Source organism: Amblyomma maculatum, chromosome 6, assembly GCF_055883805.1.
Source record: "Amblyomma maculatum isolate TAMU_Amacu chromosome 6, ASM5588380v1, whole genome shotgun sequence".
In the NCBI taxonomy this organism is placed as follows: domain Eukaryota; kingdom Metazoa; phylum Arthropoda; class Arachnida; order Ixodida; family Ixodidae; genus Amblyomma; species Amblyomma maculatum.
Genome location: NC_139349.1, coordinates 111,699,396 through 111,720,584, shown reverse-complemented (window position 1 = coordinate 111,720,584; position 21,189 = coordinate 111,699,396). Strand labels below are relative to the sequence as shown.

The 21,189-nt window shown below is 45.0% G+C and overlaps 1 protein-coding gene across 1 annotated transcript; it reads left to right on the top strand.

The window, feature by feature from the left end:
- The first annotated feature begins 2,322 nt into the window (after nucleotides 1-2,322).
- LOC146186595 (angiotensin-converting enzyme-like) lies at nucleotides 2,323-20,559 on the top strand. Its single transcript, XM_084607319.1, has 13 exons — nucleotides 2,323-2,549; nucleotides 3,204-3,362; nucleotides 4,292-4,400; nucleotides 4,504-4,647; nucleotides 12,483-12,674; nucleotides 15,359-15,456; nucleotides 15,968-16,137; nucleotides 16,842-16,966; nucleotides 17,359-17,457; nucleotides 18,289-18,433; nucleotides 18,768-18,866; nucleotides 19,234-19,356; nucleotides 20,245-20,559. Exons 1-13 carry the CDS (start codon nucleotides 2,325-2,327, stop codon nucleotides 20,438-20,440), a joined length of 1,884 nt encoding a protein of 627 aa, XP_084463445.1. The 5' UTR covers nucleotides 2,323-2,324; the 3' UTR covers nucleotides 20,441-20,559.
- The last annotated feature ends 630 nt before the right edge of the window (nucleotides 20,560-21,189 follow it).

Sequence of the window (21,189 nt, the reverse complement as noted above, 5' to 3'; positions counted from 1 at the left end):
ATAATATTTTCTGATAAATTTAAGTTAGGAATCCTTGTACTTCAGGAATGAGATCACTTAAGTAAATACGATGAGTTGGTCTCTTTGATTTATCCTCCTGGCCTGCTCGTAACTGCCCCCCCTCCCCCCCGAAAGAAAAAAAGAATAAAAAAAAAGAAAATCCGCTGTTCGATTTGCCAGTGCAGCTCCGCCCACCGTTCTGAGACATACACTAAAGACCAACGGACAGCTCACGACGTACACGGGAACAATAGCTCCTAAGCTGCTCCCACATTTTCATTTGCGCTGGGTTGGATAGAGAGCAGATGACGACAAAGTATGCACTACTTCAAGGCCTACCTTATTGGCGGCATCAACAACTACAGCGTTATCTGCTGGCTGTCAGTAGTGGACATCGCATAACTCATAAAAATATTATAAGCTTGAAACTTTGAGAGAAGTAGAGAGTTCCGGTATGTTTGGCGCGAGCACATGTAATTACCTTGCCCACTTTTCCTCTTTGGTGCAAAATTACACCTTCAAAATGCTTCGTGAGCTCCAAACAACTATTTCTGAGAGTCGTAGAAAATCAATGGGACATACTGAACATTCGAAAGTATCGTGCTAATCTTGAGTGTTAAACGCTCGGTGGCAGTAGATCGCACCCTTGAAAATCTGGAACATTTGCCAAGGTTTCCTGAGTTTGTCTGTGAAAGAGTCGACGCTTGAATGCTCATCGCTGGGCAAAATTGCTTCCCAAGTAAGGTTTGACCGTCATTGCGATGGGATAGAGAAATAACTTGATTGATTAAGGGTGCTTTTGTCAAACATAGCGCTGCCACAGGCACTTCCGATTAACGCGTTTCGTTCCTAGTTGTCTGCTTCGGTACAACATCGAGCAAAGGATCGCGTGCGGTGAGTGGTAATGCAGCAATGGGAGTTGTCTGTTTGTCGATGACAAATGAGCGCATGTTCTCTATGAGAAAAGGCAGGATATATATGTTCCAAGACGGTACCATCGTCCTCTATATGACTTGCAGCACTCGTCAGGTGGTAGAAGTTCACGTCACGAGGTACTGCGATTGTTAAGCATAGTTGACACATATTTAAGAAGGGAAACGCAGCGCAACACACGCGTTGCGCGCTGGGTTCTGCAGCAGAGTTCTACAAATTGTTACCAGCAATGTGCCCCTTTGCCCGGTGCTGTGCAGTGTGGTGCATTCATTTGTTATCAGGCGCAAACCAGGAAAAGGTGTCCACCAAAGCGTTGCAAGTCATTCTGAGTGCGACTGTAACTGAGTGTCACAAATCGTAGCCTCGTAAGTGACAAATCTCACCGTCGTGACAACGACGAGCGGCTCCTCGATTTTCATAGCTCTTCGGATCCGCCACTTTACGGGGCAGGTAACAGGTGCCCGCGAATATCTTTCACGATTTTGCTTCCGGTATGGACGCTGTTCCGAGCTGCCCGGAGTTCTGAACTTGGAAAATCGAACAGACCAAATGTTAGAGGATAGAGAAATTACATTTGTACGCGAGCATGTGGCTCGTCCTAACTGATTTCTGAATACGGATTCACACAGTGTTAAATTTAAAACGATTTTGAGTAGGCTATGTATTCACGTGCCAAAAATGATACGCTTACTATAGCATTGTTTTTCTAAAAGCTGTAGCTTGCACCCTTCCCAAATGACACCCTAATGAGACGTGTGGCGAGATATATTTCTCTTGGAAGCGCAGTGACACTGTATACCCTTGCTGCGGGCGTTTATCCTGTACTTGCGTCTATTTTCACCAGCATACTTGGGTTAAGCACATTATAAATACATTGCAATAATAAAAAACAATGATTGACAGCAACCCGAAATGATAAATAGGCGACAGTTAGTATTATCCTTACGTTACCATACACCAAGTTTGTCTATTGTCCGGTGTATGAACCGCTCGTAATTTGTATAGCATAAAAAAAAAAAATAAAGAGCCGAGCGCTTACACCCTCTGTATCGCCGACAACTTGTGGCGATTACCACGCTCCTCCAGTGGCTGGCCGCGTTTAGAAATAGCCATATTTAAAAACAGTGGGAAAAGTCAAACGTGCCGTGGTAGACACCTCATATATGTGCCGAAATTTAATGCGGCCCTCCTTTGACTAAGGTAGAAACAAATGACGGACATTGACCTCGTTGCTCATAAGCTATACCTAGAGGCCTTGGTTAAGATTACTCCATGCACTCCTACACTGTTAGTCTGGGCAATAAAGAACCTGAAAAAAGAAAGTATGCAAACAACCGTTGCTGACTTCACACATTCTGGCTGGTCCGCAGACTGTCTAGGCGTCAGCCAAGATGCAGGCTTCCATCTTCACTCTGTGCGTGTTGCTCCTCCTTGGGCGCTACGGCCCCTCGCGGTGCGCTCCGAAGCACCCGGCAGAAGGAACGGTCGAGGACGAAGAGCGAGCGAAAGCCTATTTGGGCGACGTCCACGCCATCTTGACGACCGTATGCTACAACGATCACCTTGCCGAGTGGAACTACGAGACCAACATCAACGACGAGAACAACCGAAAAAATGTGAGCGTGCCAGTCCTATTCGACATAGCCTCGCACGTTGAAGACAGGTCACTTGGTCTGTAATATTGCACGCGCCTATTTAGCAGACATCAGTAGAGCAAAGTTTGCTTTTGATGCTGCACTGGCACAAGAAACAAAGCGAAACTAAATGTGCATAGACTTGTTTCGCGAAAGTTTCGAGCTTTTCCCGTTCTTTGAAAACTTGTCACGAGGGCATCCATCTGCCGTGTACTTGAGCATAAAACAGAAAAAAAAAAAAAAGTGTGACATTATGGAAGCGAAAAGGTCAGGCCTGCCTGCCCCACTTGTGAGCAAGGATCGGAAATGAGGTTAAGAATGAGGACCAAAGGCAGGACACTGCGAACAGCTAAGCCTCCCTTTGCACGCGCTTCCACACGCACCTTTTCACAGACCATCAGCTTTTAAATGACAGTCAACTTGTGGAGGCCTAAGCCCAGAAGAGTGCCACGCCAATAAACTCTTCGCATCATTTCCTTACTGTATTGTCAAAGTATGCCACGCGCATTTCGCTGGGTCTGTAGACTCGTTCGCTGTTAACTTGTCCATTGCATGCGGCGCTTATAACTGTATAGTGTGGCCAAGCGAGGGCACATTTCAAAGTGGTCGGCGCAACAATGTGTTCTGTATTTGTAGGTGGAACAAAAGCTGAAGTCAAGTCAGCTGAGCAAAGAAGTCTGGAAAAACATCACGGAGTTTAAATGGACCTCATTCAAGGATCCCACGACGAAGAGAGTGTTCAAGCTGCTCTCCGTTATCGACACGGCCATCCTGCCTGAAGATAAACAAAACGAAGTAGAATTTTTTTCCTTTGAAAATTTGTGCTAATAGGTCAGCACATCGCTAATGAACTGCGTTATTTTTCCTACAAAAGGCTTTTTGAAGACAAGAAAGCGGAGGTTTAGAGTTATATGCCTCTTCGTTTTTGGAAAAAGAAACGTTCGCGAAACGAGTAACGACTGATCACGTGTCATTTCTCACACTACGAAGTGATGATTCAAATGATGCGTTTCACAAAGTAATGCACATCATTTGAAAGCAGATAAGCGGGAATTACTAGGAAATTATTTTTATTTATTTTTTCCTCGCTTCCTCTTTCTATGTCTGCCATTATTTGTACAGCGGCTTTGTGAGCGCGCGTATGCAATGCAAACTGCTACAGAATCGTGCACATAAGCGATTGACGAGTTGAAAAAAACTAATGAAAACTGCACCGGCGTAAAAGACGGTCGACTCGAAATTATAAACAACTTAACGGCTCTGTGCGATTATATTCTACAGTGAAATATCGATATAATTTAGTTTACACGCAGACGCGGAAGTTGTCGAATGATATGAAGTTATTATTAAGTGAGTTAGAATTATATAGATTCCGCAGTATATAAGATACGCACATATTTAGAGGGGGGCACGAGCAATGGTTAAACCTTGTCTTAATTCGAGAAAATTAGATTTCTCCACGAAGCGAGAAAAAAAGAAATAAGAGGCGGAACGTCTTGACGGGAGCAGCTTGAAGAATCGCACCTGCTTCGCGGTGAAGTCTATTTTTATCCGCGTTAAGAGCCCCAGTTTAACCATTCCTGGCGTTCCCTCTAGGTATGACACATACGTGGCGCATGTCGCACCTTTACTGGAATGTATTATGACCATATGCTACCTTGTTTAGGCCTGCACGCACTGAACCTCCCTGCTTTTTAAGTTAAATGTTTTCCCTTTCTCTCTAGTTTGTGAAAACAGTGAATGACATGCAAGGCAACCACGCATCGGCGAAAATTTGTCCCTTCGTCCGAAAAACGGGCACACCCGATGAGTGCACACTTTCTCTGGAGCCAGGTAAACATGCGTTATTTTCTTCTTTCAACCTCTAAACACGCCTTTCACCTTGCACACGAATGAAAACAAGCGCTGTGGTGAACCAAATTTTCTTCTCTCTCAGATATCAAGGACACACTTGCGTCTTCGAAGAACTACGACGAACTGCTGCACGTGTGGAACGAATGGCGTAGGGTGTCGGGAAAGCCTGTGAAGGAGAAGTTCGAGCGCTACGTTGAACTCATGAACGAAGCAGCGACGCTAAACGGTGATGTTGCGCTCCAGTGTGTCTAACTGAAGACAGTTAGTTACGATTATAGAAGCTAAATAGGGCACTAAACAATAATGGGGCTCACTGTGGCGTAGTGCAGTTTGCGGCGGGAACATTTACATATACACATAACTGCACGAATGGAATGTATTCCGCACCTGCGCGTTTGCTTCTACATTTGTTAGCATACACGAAGGAGATAATGTTTACGACTCCCAGCTCTGTGGTGTGACAACGTTTCTAATGCGAGATCACTATACGAGCCTGTCACATTATCAAAAAACCTTCAGTAAGTGGCAGTTAGCATGTGACATAGCTTGTCCTTAAGTGGTAGGGCGTAGCCTGACTCGTCACTTCATAAAGTAGCGTGATGCAAGGTGCAGAGCTTGTACAAAATTACGCATAGTCTTGACCCACAGTCGCCTCATTATGCAACGCACGACTCAGCTCTTTACGATGTAAAGTAACGTAATTTATTTGCATTCATACACATAAGTAGCCCTAAGAGTCTCTGCCATTTTTTCCTCATTTCCAGTCATGCCACAGAGGTTTGTGAATATAACAGTAGCAGGAGTTGCTGAAAGTATACTTCGTTGAAAAGGCGGGACACTTGTTTGCATGAACTAGAGTGCTAATTTTTTACGAGGGTGTGCGCTAGGCATTGGACATTTGATCTGACATTCACATCATAGTTATCTGGGATTCAGGAACGGTGTATAGTTAGCGCCGCAACGCGCTATTCTACTTCAACTGGAGGAGTCGCGCTTTCTGGCATAACTGATCGTGCAGATAATATACTAGAAGATTCTAGGCGGCTTTCTGCACACGCCAAAGGAAGTAGCGTCTTGATTACTCTATAAGTTTGTTGCAGAACCGTCCTAAAATTAAACAAAGGGCGTCTATGGAAACGGCGATGAGCGACAAAAAAACGTTGTCATTTTGAAGAACCTACACCTTCAGTAGCCGTCTTCCAGCGGCTTCGAATATAAAAAAAGTTGTACCTTCTATTATACAATACCCTGCTTGCCAATACAAAGAGGAAATTTGCTGCCGGGCCTTTAGTCAGTACGCACATGCACACGCACGTATATTCCACAGTATCCGAGTGGTTTGCAGATCTAACCTTTGTTATATGTTTCCTTTCATGGAATGTGAGTGAGTGAAAAACTTTATTGAGTAGATTTAAGGGAGGGGGGTGTGGAGGTGGGGTCCTTAGTCCAAGACTGAAATGTTTCTTGTCATGCGCCAGGAGCGGCAAAACGAGTGAACTAGAATACTGTCCCGAATTCCTGCAGGTAACGGTGCGTGTCTATTCAATCGGCGCGCATCAAGCAAAAAAAAAAAAAAAAAAAAGAAAATAGTTCCCAATGCATGATTATAATGTAAGACAAGGATATAAAAGAAAAACTATCTTGGCTTAGCTCACTTCTGGTTACGTGGCAGACCAACTAACTCGTGGTCTTCATGGCTCAGGCACCAACCAGGTCTGTGCGACGTCTGGTGCCGCATAGTAATAAAGCTCACTCTTTTTCTCGTACTATATATATCACATCCACGCAATTCCTTCGCTCAGACATTTGTCGCGGTGCTGCTCCAAGTTTTGTACGCACCTGCCATGCAAAACTGCCGCCCGGATAATATCACCACCGTCTGCACAGCAGCATCCTCTGTTGAAATTTTATGCTTCCACAAACCGCTACAGGCTATAGAGGTAGGCATAAATCTTCTGGCATGGGGTCATGGCTATTCAAGGAATGGCTGAAGATAGCGTAATTTCTGCCGACTGAGCTCGTGCGTTCACCGCTGTATACGCTGTACGGCCCAGCGCTGCGACGGCCACGTCCCAAGTGTAGCTTCACGTTTCCTGTCCCGTCTTGACCTGCAACTTTTGGAAAGTGTCGCACCACTATTAAGGGCGACGCATCGGTAGATCTGTGCTGCAGCGTCAACTTCTTCGCTCGCTTACAAAAAACGATAATTACGTCTATAACATTGCAGTCAACCAGATTACGGCAAAAGCGCCCGTGTGCTCCACGATCTGCCCGCTGAAGAGGTAGAAATTAATCCGAAGCCCTTTACTACGGAGCCTATCCTTCTCTTTACTCCCTTTCAACTCGCCTATATGTTCATTCCCTCGGGACGCGGATCTGAACCCCATCGAGAGAGCGATGATATAAAGCATTCTACATTTCGCGCAAATTACTCCTTCACGTTTACGCAAGTGAATCTTTCGGCATCCGAAGCCGCACTTTGGAAGATCGGGTACTTTCTGGACGTGTACCCCGTATATGCAGAGAGTGCCACATGCTGACACAATATGAGAGCGTGAATGTACATGCTTTTCGTGCTTGTTTTCCTAATTCAGTACGCAAGACATCAACGAAACCGTGGTGGTCAAATGCATTCGGTCTGATGGAAGGTAAGAACGACCCAATGAATATCACGCGAATTTCATATTTGTGACCTGTTCTCTGCTATTTTTCGATCTCGCGTTCATCACTGAATATTTCGTGAGGTTTAGGTTTTTTGATGACACTACTGCAAGCGTCTGCGTCAACCGAATCAGAAGGATTGTCTTGTTGAATTGCTTTCCATTCCATTCTGCTGAAGCTTAAACCAAAAGTAACAAATTTACTTCGCGCAGCCTCGTCGCAGAGGCGGGGTTGTGCAGGAGCACTGCTACCCACGTTCTTGGATTTCGCCCGCCGCCACTGAGTTTGGAACCCGGGCCGAGGCACAGAGATCAACTTCTGTGACCACTGCGTTAAAGTATAGAACCATTCGGTAGCCTTCTTTCATCACGTGCTGAGCTGCCAGTCATTCATGCTGCGCTTTGAACGTCGTCGTCTTCAGCTCCTTTGACAAAGTCGCACAAAAGAGGCCTCCATCCTAATAAAAGCCTAAATTACCCGCGCAATACTTAGCTAAACATGGCACGACGTGGCGAAGCAAAGCTCATGTTGAAGCAAAAGCTTCACGACCCCATTTCGGGCCAAGGCCAGCGACGACTCACGCTTGACCTTCAATGAGTCGAAGGACAAAGTGTGGCTATAAGCAAAAACCACGCACCACCTACATGGTGCCGCACCAGCTTTGACCTTTGATTGGAAGTGTGGTTATAAACAAATACCATAATATTGGCACTTAAAGGAAAAAAAATCTGTCTCCACCGATAATCGAACCACTATCCCTCCGTTATTCAGCCAAGTGCGCAAATCACTAGTACACGCCGGCCTCGTGAGAAGCACATCGTAATTCTCCTTGTCCAGACAAATTAGACCGCCACACGACGGCATCACAACAATTGAAGATTGGGTTCAAAGCCTAAAGGATGCTCATGCAAAAACGACCCAGACCATCAATACAACGACAAAAACCCCAGAAGTAGACAGACATCTCCTACATTTATGGGAAGCCCGAAAAAGTCTATTGAAACGGTGGAAAATGCAAAAATTAAATAGAAAACTTAAAATGAAGATAGCACAGGTTACGGCTAAAGCACAAGAGTATGCTATAAAGCTCGCCAAGCAAAACTGGGCAGATTTCTGCAATTCGCTGAAAGGTACCCTAAGCACGGCTAAAGCATGGTCAATATTAAGAAGCATGATAGACCCCTCAAAAACCAAAACGGCCACAAGAAGAGCCCTCCACACCATAGCCCATAAATACCCAGGCACAGATGCAGAGTTGATCACCGCCATGCACAAGAAATACATAGGAGACCCTACTCCGGCTTGCCAAACTTCATATGCGGGTCAACCAAACCCCTCCCTTGACTCCCCCATAACACTGGCGGAGGTCTACTCAGCCGCCCTTACATTTACAAGAAACACTGCCCCTGGAGGAGACAAAGTCACCTACGCCATGATTAGGAACTTAAGCACCGAACATCTGCAAGACCTAACGAAGTACATCAACGAAGAACTGTGGGAGAAGGGACAGGTCCCATCAGCTTGGAGACACGCGGATATCATCACCATACCAAAGGCTGGAAAGCCACCGGCTGTGGAGAGTCTCCGTCTTATCTCCCTCACTTCTTGCCTGGGAAAACTCTATGAAAAAGTAGTCCACCTAAAGCTCCAAAATTACATCGACGAAAACAACACCTTTCCTTCCTGCATGCTGGGCTTCCGCAAGGGACTCTGCACGCAAGATGCTTTCCTCCGGATTAGGGAAGAAGTCATCAACACCATACCCCGAAAAGGCGAAAATTTCATTCTGGCACTCAGATCGCACAGCCACCATAGGAATTGGAGAGATCCGATCACCAAAAGTACCCATGCCGAACAAAGGTACACCACAGGGTTCTATAATCTCTCCAATGCTATTTAACATAGCAATGATAAATTTAGCAAAAAAACTGTTGACCTGCAATGATATTGGCTTCACTTTATACGCGGACGACATCACCATCTGGACTACTCAGGGATCCTTGGCGCAAAAAGAAGAAGCTCTGCAAGCCGCTATAGACCTAGTCGAGGAATTTGCCGGGGAGAGCGGTCTTCAATGCTCCCCAGAAAAATCCGAACTTATCAGGCTACACAGAAGAAATTACAAGTCCCCAGGAGAAATTCAGCTCTCTCTAGGAGACCAGACAAATCAAGAGAAGGACAAGATCAGAGTTTTGGGGCTGTGGTTGCAAAGCAATTTGAGAGTGGATTATACAATCAAAACACTCAAAACCACAGTCAACCAAATTTCCAGAATGATTAGAAGGGTGACCTGGCACCGGAAAGGGATGAGGGAGGAAGACACCCTCCGCCTTGTACAAGCCCTAGTCGTTAGCAGGATTACCTACGGGCTCCCATATCACGAAATTAGAATCACTGATAAAAGGGCCATTGACACTATCATAAGAGGAGCATATAAAACGGCCCTAAACCTCCCGCCAACAACATCAACGGAACGTCTTTGGGCACTCGGAGTGCACAACAACTTCGAGGAGCTCAAGGAGGCGGTTCTAGAGAGTCAGAAACAACGCCTAACAACAACGCAGGCGGGTAGGGAAATCCTGTCAAAACTAGGGCTATGGCAGGCACTAAGAACTTCTGAGATCAAATCACAAATTCCGACATCCACAAGAAACAACATCTATGTGAACCCGATACCTAAGCACATGCACCATGAGTTACAGAAGGGTCGAAGGAAAGCCAGAGTCAAATCATTGGAAAAGCAGTTGTCTAAAGACGCGGAAGTTGTCTATGTGGACATAGGGGCTTACGGCGAGCCTTGCAAGTTCACAATAGCTGCAGTTGACCACCAGAAGAGGCCAATTATTCAGGCTTCGATCTATGCCAAGGATCCTGCGGAAGCGGAATCACTGGCAATAGCCGTCACCATAAAAACACAAGACCACCAAAAGAAGTCATCACACGTAGTGACGGACTCCCAACCAGCCTGCAGGGACTACCTGGCCGGAAAACCTCACAGAAGAGCGTGTGCAATATTACGTTCTATCTCCCAGACGCACACAATTACATGGACACCTGGACACGAAGGCCTAGAAGGAAATGAGGTAGCGAATGATCTAGCCCGAGCTCTCACAAACCGGGCGGATCCCCATCCCTATCCCACCCCTCTCCTAGGACCCTACGGCGACAGGCTGGAACACCTACGGTTAGAAAGAAGAATTTTCTCACCACCACACAAACAACTTCCTTCATCGGACGCTATACACTGGAGAAAAATACAAACAAACACATTCCCTAATCTTCACATTTTAAATAAGATAAGCCCAACAAAATACACGAGTTACTGTCCTTGGTGCGGTGCAAGCCCCACACTCTATCACATCTCTTGGGAATGCCAGGACAAACCTGACCCAACGTTACTAGTGCCATGCCCGACACACGAGCAGTGGGAGGCGGCCCTGACCAGCGACAACCTGGACCAGCAAGCCTGGATTATCCAGCTAGTCCGCAAGTCAGCTGCTGCCAGCGGAGCCCTGGACTAGGGGCACCGACCACCCAGCTCCTGCGAATTCTTACTGGTTATTATGCTCATTAAAAGTTCTCTCTCTCTCTCCTTGTCTAGCGTGAGGGTGATAGTAGCGATGACAATGACGATGCAATTAATGATAATGCAATGATAATGACTCTGCAGTAAGTGATAATGTTATTGATGGTAGTGGCGATGACAATGACGGTGCATTTAATTGATAATGATGTTAGTAGCCAGCGATGATGATGATGAGTAGCAAGAAACGTAGCCAAGCCTAGCGCAGCTTTCGCTTCGCTTGAGTTTAGCAGGGTTAAACCACAGCAATTGTTTTTAATCAAAGCGAACTCAGATGCATCCATGCGATTGGCCACATTTGCATAATGAGTTTATAAAAAGAAAAAAGACGTGCCCGCTATGTTGTGAACAGCACTACTTAGACGGCTAGGATACTTTACCCGCACAGAAAGTGCGGCATGAAAAAAATGGAGAAATCAAAATCCCTACCTCGACAGCGAACTAGCGAGGAACACTAACGAAGCTGCGGTCGCTGGCTCCGTATGGTGACGCGCAATATTGATCGATCATTCATAAACACTTCGATACATGCACGTGTGTGTTTATATAACACGCTTTACGCCAGCTGTCCCCTCATGTCTGACTGCACAAGGTCGCCAGCACACAAACTGTATCAAATCAAAGCACTTTTTTTTCCATCCTTCACATTCTCATTCCATTGTTTCTCGTTACTTTTGAAAGCGAATTTCTGTTCCCGACTAAACAGTCAAATTGGATATCAGCAATGATGGTAATAACAGCAAGAGATGTAACGACTTTCTTCCAAGATTCCACTGAAAACATAACCTCAAATTGAGCTATTCCCATATGTTTTTTTTGTTTTCATTAGCTTTATCTGATACTTGAAAAAAAAAAAAAAACAAGGGCAGAAACAAAACAGAGATGGGCTATTTTTACGAATTCAAGATGCCCCCTTTATAACCAATCGATATAGAGCGTTTTTCATATGACGCAATCTTAAATCAGTGGCGCTTATAAAAGGTAATCATTTACGATAAATCAACTTGTCCACTATTTCAGGGCAACGCCACTGAACTTAATTCATTTTTGTTTTGTTTGTGTGTGTATTCAGAGACAATTTTTGATTGACTATTGATTTTCATCGTCTTCTATATTGCTCATTTTTTGTTTTGTATTTTCCACTCCTGTTACAGCCCCTTATGGTGGCTGATAGTATTAATAAATGAAATGAAATGAAATGAAGTGCATTTGTAATAAGACAGTAATTACTCCTTGACATCCACCCAAGCGCAGCCATGCGGCTACAAGGAAAGGATATGCAGCTTCCATCATAACTTTGTAGTTGAAGGGGAATTCGCCCATATCTGGGGTTCAAACCCGGGACTGCTGCCTGTACGTGACAGTCGCTTTACCAAATGAGCTAACCAGGACGGCCATCACTTAGATGGTAGGGCGAAAGTGAATTGATCAATAGCTCGAAATGAGAGCTGTGTTTGTTCAGTCTTTTCAGCGCAATATCTCAAAGTAGAGTGAATTATAAAAGGGAGGAATTACTCATAGCATCCAACCGAGCGTAGCCATACGGCTACATGGGAAAGCTGTGCAGCTCTCACAGAAACTTCGTAGAAAAAAAAAAAAAAAAAAAAAAAAGCATCATCCTGGTCTCGTGCTCTAATAATCGACTGCCGAAATATCGAATTGTTAAGAAAAAACAAAACAATGGCGCGATTATTTCGTGACTGCCCCAGTAAACTCTGACTCACAGTTCTGTACTAAAAAGAGGGAGCGAACCTGCTTTGGACAGGCATAGCGCCTCCCGTACTGCGTACTAACTTATGGTTCTCGTCTGCCCACAGGCTTCGAGGACGCTAGCGGACTCTGGCAAGATGCGTACGATTACGACGGTTTCGAGGACAACATCAAGCAGCTCTGGCAACAGCTGTCTCCGCTGTACCAACAGCTTCACGCATACATGAGGACAAGGTTGCGTGAAACATATGGCGCTGACAAGATAAGAGAAGATGGTCCCATACCGGCTCATCTCCTAGGTATACGACTGGATAGGCTCATCGGTTTTAACATGACGATGCAGAAAAAAAAATCATTGTGAGGAACGCCATTGTGCGAGGGCATATGGTCACATTGAATTCGGTGGGTGGAGGCGTTCGACAGATACGGAAGCAGTCATTTAGGTGACATTTCCATCCCTTTAAAACTGGCGTTTGACATGTAGTACATCCCGGCGCAAAAGTGGAGAAACCACGCTCTTTGACAAAACTGCGCGTCAGCTTTCTCTGACGGTTGAGAGGAAGTTTCTGAGATATACATAGGGCATCTTCCTAAATGTACTTTTCATCTTGCCGGAGCAAGTTATCATGCACATCTTCTTTTCAGAAAAAAAAAAAAAAAACATTAATCCTAGCGGTTCGCGTGATCTCTCCACTTTTGTGCAGGAGTGTACCGGTGCGGACAAAAGTAAACGGAGAACGCTATTTCCTTGAAAATGTTTTCACGCGTTGCATAATTGAAACTGGCAGTCATGGTATGTGCGAACCGGTAGTAGACGCCAGTGCCCTTTCACTACTGAACAAGTATTGTTTTCCTATCTCCAGTGCAAAAAGCGTGATTTTAATTTGAACGCAAAAGCATGCTCCGTTTACTTACGTCCGCACTTGCACATGCATACATATATATATAGTACCTAAGGCATCTAACCTTAACGTGAATTTTCAGCCATCTTGGCAAATAAAACACCGGGAAATGCATGTTATAATATTCTTGTTATATAACGCATAAGTTGCGGTCTTCTTTTCGTTGACGCAACACTTCCATGGAGCCGGAAGTGGTCATCCTAGTAGAAATCGCTTTCAATTTCAATTTGTCAATTACGGTAGTTCCTAATGTAATGAAATATAACGAGCTCATATATATTTGCCTTCAGACGACTATATCTTCTTAAGTGCTGAACTTTCTTCAAGCAGCGCAGCAGGGGTTTGACGGTAAGCCTTATATGCTAAGGGCGTTGGGTTTATCTCTAGTGCCCCCGGGCGTATACCACCGTTTTTTAAGGCGAAAGCCTTTATTGCCTCATCGTTGTCGTCAGCAAAAGTGTCACGCTTTTGCGGCGGCTCTGATTGTTCGAGACGGGATGACGTCATGGAGGTCTCGACCAATCACAGAGCACCACCATAGTATGCGCGAATGCGTACCTTATATGGCTATATGCCAATAAATAATTAACACTTAATTACAGACTAAATGTCAATTGCTAATAATTGACTAATTAATTAAAATTACTAATTTGTGACAGTCGTGTAATTAATTAACTAATTACTAATTAATGCCGCGCACCCGGTAAAATCAACCACACAACAGTAAACGTAGAACAATTGCGAAGATACAAGGAGCGCAATCTCGTCGCTGCCAAGCAGAATTCACTGAATAAATGCCCTCGCAGAATGTGAAAAAGTAGTCGCTCGCTTTACTTGTATCAGCATTCATCGCTACATGAGCAACAGTCGCGTAGCAGAATGCAGCACTCAGGCTTTCGCATTTCATCACTTTAGTCGCCAAAGTGTCCTCAAATTTCCCAATGGGTTCAACCTCTCTCCTGTCCTTAGGTAGGGCGCGGCTAGTCACCCTACCTTAGGTTCACTATCTTTAGAATGAAGTTCTTGGGCGCGGTGCTCTAGCACCGCGCGTTTTCTCGAAATGTTATCAATAGTCGTAAAGCTTCGTAACAATTGCATTGCAGCCAATATTCTCTATCGAAAGACTCGATTCTCTCGTAGAAAGGGACCATTTTTAGTACAGCTCGCGCCAGGAGAAAACTTTTTTAACAATTCACCTCAGTCTCATTTCATTTGGTTGCGACCTCAAGCCAGACGGAAGTACTAGTAAGTGAGGAAGTAATTAGCAACCCGCCAAAGGCAAGCAATCCTGTGCGATCGCCTAAAGCCAGCCCCTACCGTCTCGTTGTATCCTACCTGTCACCTGCCTGAAACTACCGCGCTATTGGCTACTAACGGTCGCCTGCTGAACCCCACCGCCGCTTTGAGTCCGGCCGCCGCGGTACCAGTCTGAGGCAAGTTTATCCGGGTAAGTGGTATCATGGGAGCGCCTTTCTCGGGACCATAATTACGCCATCTCTAACGGTCTGCGTTAACCGAAAGCAGCGGCCAATGTTATAAAAGCCAATTTACACTTGTGACTCGCAGGGGTTGTGCGACAGTCTTGGCTGGAAAGCGACTGTCGCAAATGGTCGCACTGGTCGAAAAGCAACGGTCGCAGGCCAGTCGCACATCGCTTGATTTTATGGCTCGACTGCTTGTCGCAAATCGCTAACCATTCAGCGTCTTAAAAAAAAAAAAAAGAAAAAAAAAAGAAGAAAAAAAAAAAGAAAAAGCGGAAGTTTGTCTTACATCAGGCTTCTCGCTGCTGGTGAACAGTCAAAATTGACAAGTCCCGTTTCGAACGAGACCAATTCGGGAAATTGACCCGTGGGTCGCCCTTGCAGGTGTGAACGTCGGTCGACCTGAGCGCCCCTGGTCGCATGAGGAGCCGGTCGCGCGCCCTTCGCAAATCGCAAATGTGAATGGATATGAAATGAAAACAAAATGAACCGCCACAAAATGCGACCCATGAATGTTTAAATGCGTGCATCTGTACGATGACATTGGCTAACGTCGTAACTTGTCACTACGCACGTATCACACGCTTGTACCACACGCAGGTACCATACACTCCCAGCAATGGGCACCGCTGACCGAAGCGACGCAGCCTTTTCCAAACAAAGGCGCTGTTGATGTAACGTCAGCTATGGCAGAAAAAGTGAGTATATGCAACGTCGACCAAAGGGCGTCCAATGATATTAGTTGATGAATGTCCAGGAATGTGTTGCATGGTTTGTTAATGTCTACATCAACGTTGTTTCCAGATATTTTCAGTCTTACAAAGTTATAAAAGATTAGTCCTGCATTGATATGACTGGACAGTGACAGAGTATAATTTCTCTGATAGGGTACTGTTTAATAATAATAATAAAAAAACAACAACAGAACTTTGTCATGTTACAGAAACGAATCGTTTTGCTTCATTTATTATCGGGGACAAAAGTATTCAGGACAAGCGAGCGGCAGGCTAAGCGAATTTTTCTGTTATCAGCCACACATCTAGAGGTTAAGGTTCGGCTTGCATGCCCTTATGTGATGTTGCCAAATGAGGTGGCAGTCGGCAGAAGTGGAACCCATGCTTCTAGGTGTAGATGGTTCCGGTCAGTTATGAAGATTTTTCACCCTATGAAGCATCTGTAAGAGCTTAAATTGTCATCATACGTTTGCAGAAAATGTCAGCCATTGACATGTACAAGCTTGCCGAGGAATTCTTCACATCGCTTGGTCTTCCTGAGATGCCGAAGAGCTTTTGGGAAAAGTCCATGTTCGAAAAGCCGCAGGACAGGGAAGTTGTTTGCCACCCTTCTGCCTGGGATTTTTGCGCCAACGGCGATGTGAGGTAAATAGACGGAATAGGACAGTGCTTTGTGTCGATTGTATTCGACAGCAAAAAGGAGCCGCAGCCGGAACGCAGTAGCCAGAAAGCATAGATGCAACTATCGGAGATTCATATGTTTTGCTGTGACAGGTGCATGCTGAAGGTTTTGAGAAGTTTGCAGTTCTAGTAAACGTTAAGCCTTCAACAACGAGGTGGGTGCTCTACTACTATAGGCCATTGTTTCATTAGTTGTCACTGTACCTGGTTGGTGTATCTAACGCGTTCGTTCATTCATTCATTCATCACCCAAAAAGAAGGCACAAAGAGCGGCTGCGGAGCTTGTAAGTAATGTCGGCCGGTTTTTCCATGAAATATAAATACTATGAACAGCAGGTACAGGAAGTGGGGCAGAATGGAGTTAACTGGGCGAATAATGGGAGCGTCTTTTGTACAACAGAAGTAACTTAACTGACGACCTCAATAATTCGGACGGAAATTTTGGTCTCGGCATCAGTTTCGGAGTCAAGTTTACTGTGGTTTAGCAACGATGTTGTGCTGAAATTCCCATTCCTGAGCATGGGAGCTAAAATAATTCTCGCTAAAAAGGGCCTTGGAGACTCTCGCTCAGAAAAATAACTTTAATTTACTTCCTCGTGCCGGCAAGAGTTCGAGACTTGTTTTCCTGATCGTTTACAAGACGCCTGAATCTCCCAAATCGGTTCTAGGATCAAGCAGTGCACCGAGGTAAACATGGGAGATCTCCTCGTTATTCATCACGAAATGGGGCACGTTGAGTACTACCTCAACTACGACAAGCAGCCGGCGTACTTCAGGGGTGGCGCGAACCCTGGTGAGTATTCGTGTCCGATAGTAGCGCAGAGTTCTCGCTACAAGCAGTGTTTACGTGCGAGAAAAGAAGCGTTAGCATATTAAGGCCTTCGCTTACGTTGCTAATGAACTCAGGCTAAAGCTAAGCAGTATATTCAGCTAAACAATCAAGACACAGCCACCATCTCACGAAAGTGTCAACATACAAAGTTGTGCTCATTACATAGAAGCCACACGCCAAACAGAGGTCAGCGATGCTGGGAAGCCGCCATTGATAATATGAATTGATATCGTAATATATAACAAGACGTATAGCGATTCCTCTCTTGCAGAAATTCTCCACTCAGCCAAACATCATATGTTGTTCCACCTGAGTCTGCTGTATAGCCAATGTGGCGTGTTTCATGTTTGCAGGTTTCCACGAAGCAATCGGAGACACAATCGCCCTTTCTGTGGCAACGCCAGAGCATCTCAAGGTCATCGGGCTTCTGAAGGGAGCGGCTGGAGACGAAGGTAGATCTCTGAAAAATTAAGCGCAAATAATATACGCCATTTTTCTGTTCGCGGCATAATGCGTTGTTACGTTGTTACAGTCGTGTAAAGGTTGTGAAACAACATCCTTGATTAGCATATCCGATTCCAACATGTGTAGTATGCGATCATCGCAGCAAATGTGCTTGGAGTGGCCTCTACATCGTGTCTCGTAGTAAAATGCTTCCCATGAAATCTGCTGTGCTACGAACATGAAGAACAACAATGAATAAATGAAAAAAAAAAAGGAAGAAAGTAATTTTCCTATGGTTAACCATAGGAAAATTACTTTCTTCCTTTTTTTTTTTTACGCATCTTTCTGGCTGGCTACTTCTTCACAGCTGTTTACATCCTCAAAATCTAGCGCTCGATCTTACACATCGAACAACATCACGAACCAGACTGCTGCAATGTCTGTTTCTTCTGGGTAAACAAATTTAAAAGTCTGTAGCAGAACCCGTGCGTTTGAGTTCACCTGTTTCAACTTTTAACGCACTAGGAACTTTATAGCTCTGTCCTCCCTTTTCTGCCTCCAGCGCTTAATATAGCACCCCCCCCCCCCCCCCCCCCCCGGATGCTGTCCTCTCCACCCTCACTTCCTCGCATCAATGCATCTTTATCTCTCTATTGTGTATAGCTTTCGCTTCGCTTTGCATACCAGCCACAAAATTTGAAAGTACCTTTGAGGAAAGGTGTTTTTCATTCAGGCGTTCTTTCGCTCGTATGCCGCCTACCTCCTAATACTGCCGCGTATTAAATGAGCGGCCCTCGCCCTTGTGCTGATCAATCGACTGCTGTTTTTGTTTCTTCCAGAGACGGGGCTAAATTACCTCTACAGCATCGCCCTGAACAAAGTCGCCCTACTGCCTTCGGCCTACGTTTACGATCTTTGGCGGTGGAATGTGTTTAGAGGAGTGTACAAACCGGAAAACTACAACAAAGCTTGGTGGGAACTGCTGTGAGATCATTTTTTTTTTCGCATTTGCCGCATTGTTATTTACTAGCATCAGACCCTAAGAAAGGCCTGTAAAACTTACAGGTAACGAATAGCAGCGAAGCACGTCAATCTTATGCTGATTGATTTCTTGTGTCGCTTCGAGTGCCTATTTTCATGGTGACGTGAAACTGTTTTTTCTTTTTTTTTTAGTGCCGTAGATCACGCTTTACATACGATTGCCGATCTGTGCCATCTCGAAACCTGAGCATCCCACTTTCTCATCAGGAGTGCCAGCATTCTTTACTAATTGCCAATGATTACCAGCGATTCCAATCACCGCGTCACTTCGTTACAGATTGAAATACCAAGGAATCTGCCCAGGGGTGGCTCGTTCAGCCGATGACTTTGACGCACCATCAAAGTACCACATATCTGCCAACGTGCCCTATATCAGGCAAGTCTGTCAATTTGCATGAATGCTACGTGCTTATAGACAAGGGAAGTCAGGACACTAAGGAGCTCTATACCTTATTTGTTATTCGTTACTCGGAAAACACTTTTAGACGGAAAGAATAATCGCCCAACGAAATCGCTTTGACTTTCTTTTCCCTGTTATGTCAGCGCCGCACAACAGAGATGAACAATAACCAACTAGCCCACCAGACTTTAGTTTGCTCACTGAGACTATGTCCATCAGGTGAACGAATATATTGCTTAATCATTGTAGTATAATCATGACTCTATCAAAAACAGCTCGCCTTTAAGAACTTATAGCGTATTTTCGCTGTCTAGAAGTGGTCTTAGTGAAGTTTCCAATGCAGGTACTTCGTCAGTGTAATTCTGCAGTTCCAGTTTTACAAAGCACTCTGCGAGGAGGCTAACCACGTCGGACCTCTTCACAAATGTGACTTCTACCGCTCCAAGGAGGCCGGAAAACTCTTCGGGTTCGTTAAGTATACCTGTTTTTCCAAAAAGCTGTGTAAAGACCCGCCTACTATTTAATGCGCATTTTTAAACGCTGTAGTGTTTTGCAAAAGAAACGAGTAACTGACAAACATTTCAAGTTTGTTCACGAAACTTTGCAAGTACATATAGGCAGAAAAACGTACAGCTCCCTAATTTGTTTTAATAATAAGGAGCATTAGAATAGGTGGACCCAACCGGGCGATAAGGTAATAGGGCGATAAGCATGCGTACTTACCCCATTTCCCTCAACGGTTGGCGGGAACGTCGTTCAGGCAGTCGTTCAATGTCCCATGCACGGCTTCAACACAAAGCAGACGATAGTGCACGCATGCGCACAGAGCGTTTGTCAGTCGCAGCGTCGTCTGCTGGACTTGTGAGCGTGGGTTGGGTCACGTAAGCAGGACAGTCGAGCAGACGACGATGCAACCGGTGAACTCCTTGTGCGAACTCGCGTACTCACGTCTGTTTCTTATCAGCGGTCGAGTAAAAGACGCTGAAATATCGCCTGATTGACGCTCCCGTGATATTACCAAAAAACTGGAAACCTGTACAGAATTTGGCAAACAGTGAAAAACGCCCCATATATGACAGCGGAATGCGAGTAATGCAGGTCGACGAGTCTCAGCAAGCTAACAAAATTTTAAAAGAAAATAACAGAGCGGCTCGAAATGCAGACCTTATGTCCTGCGCGTGCGGCCTGTTTCTGCAGAAATCGTTGAAAAATGCTGTTTTTCCATTCAGAAGGCATCGTCACGGTAAATGCAACCTGGTTACAAAAAAAAAAAAAATTGATAATTAAAAGCCGCGGTTACGGCCTAAAGCTCGGCGGGCATTTCTGTACTCTATTTCTTTAGTTTTTTTTTCAGTGACGTCCTAGCCCTGGGAAAGTCCAAACCCTGGCCGGAGGTGCTTGGAATTTTGACAAAAGGCAAGACGAAAGTGTTGGACGCTGGTCCCTTGCTCGAGTACTTCGACCCTCTCTATAAGTGGCTGCAGAAGCAAAATGACGGAAAGTATGTCGGTTGGAAAAGTGACAACGCCACCGTCTGCCCGCACGCCTGAGCATGAAACGAGCTAAACTCTTTCTAAGATGAAACAAAACTATGTGGTAAATAAAAAAACAGAACGTGCTTCTGTATGCGCTGTCCGCAAAAACTTCCCTTGGACAGCTCTACTTACGATTCGGGCACTTCTGTGTTCCTTTGTGCGTCTGCTTCTCTGCCTGTCTGTCTTTATCCGACATCCTCCCATGGTTGTCCGAGTACACATAACAGAAACGTGTACTCAGTTGAGAGTAATGACGGTATCTACTCGTTGCACAACAAGAACCGAGGAAACAAGCCGCCCAATGGGAGTGCATGCAGTACACATTGAGTTCACATCCTTATTCACATGACTGCCGTGGCACTCACTTCATGCTCAAAGTCGCGGATTGGTGCGCCTAGGGGCAGTTTTCGAAGAAGTTATAGAGAGGAATGTTTTCAGACCCTTTTTATGCCTTTTTTTTCTCACACGTCGGTAACAAATGGCTTAACATGAGCAGTTGAGAAGCAGCTAGATGATGTGGATAAATGCTGTCACTTATCAGCACCGTTAGCGTGACGCAAACACATAATTCATTCAGCCGACAAACAGCCCATAAAAACACGTACATAAATAGGTCCAAGTATACAGGGTGTCCCAGCTATATGCAACCAAGCTTTTTTAAAGGCGGATAACTTATTAAAAAATAAGTTTATGATATACCCTAAAGCCACTGCAAATGCAAAAACATGGCAGAGACATCGTTCCGAAAATAAGCGAATATGTAA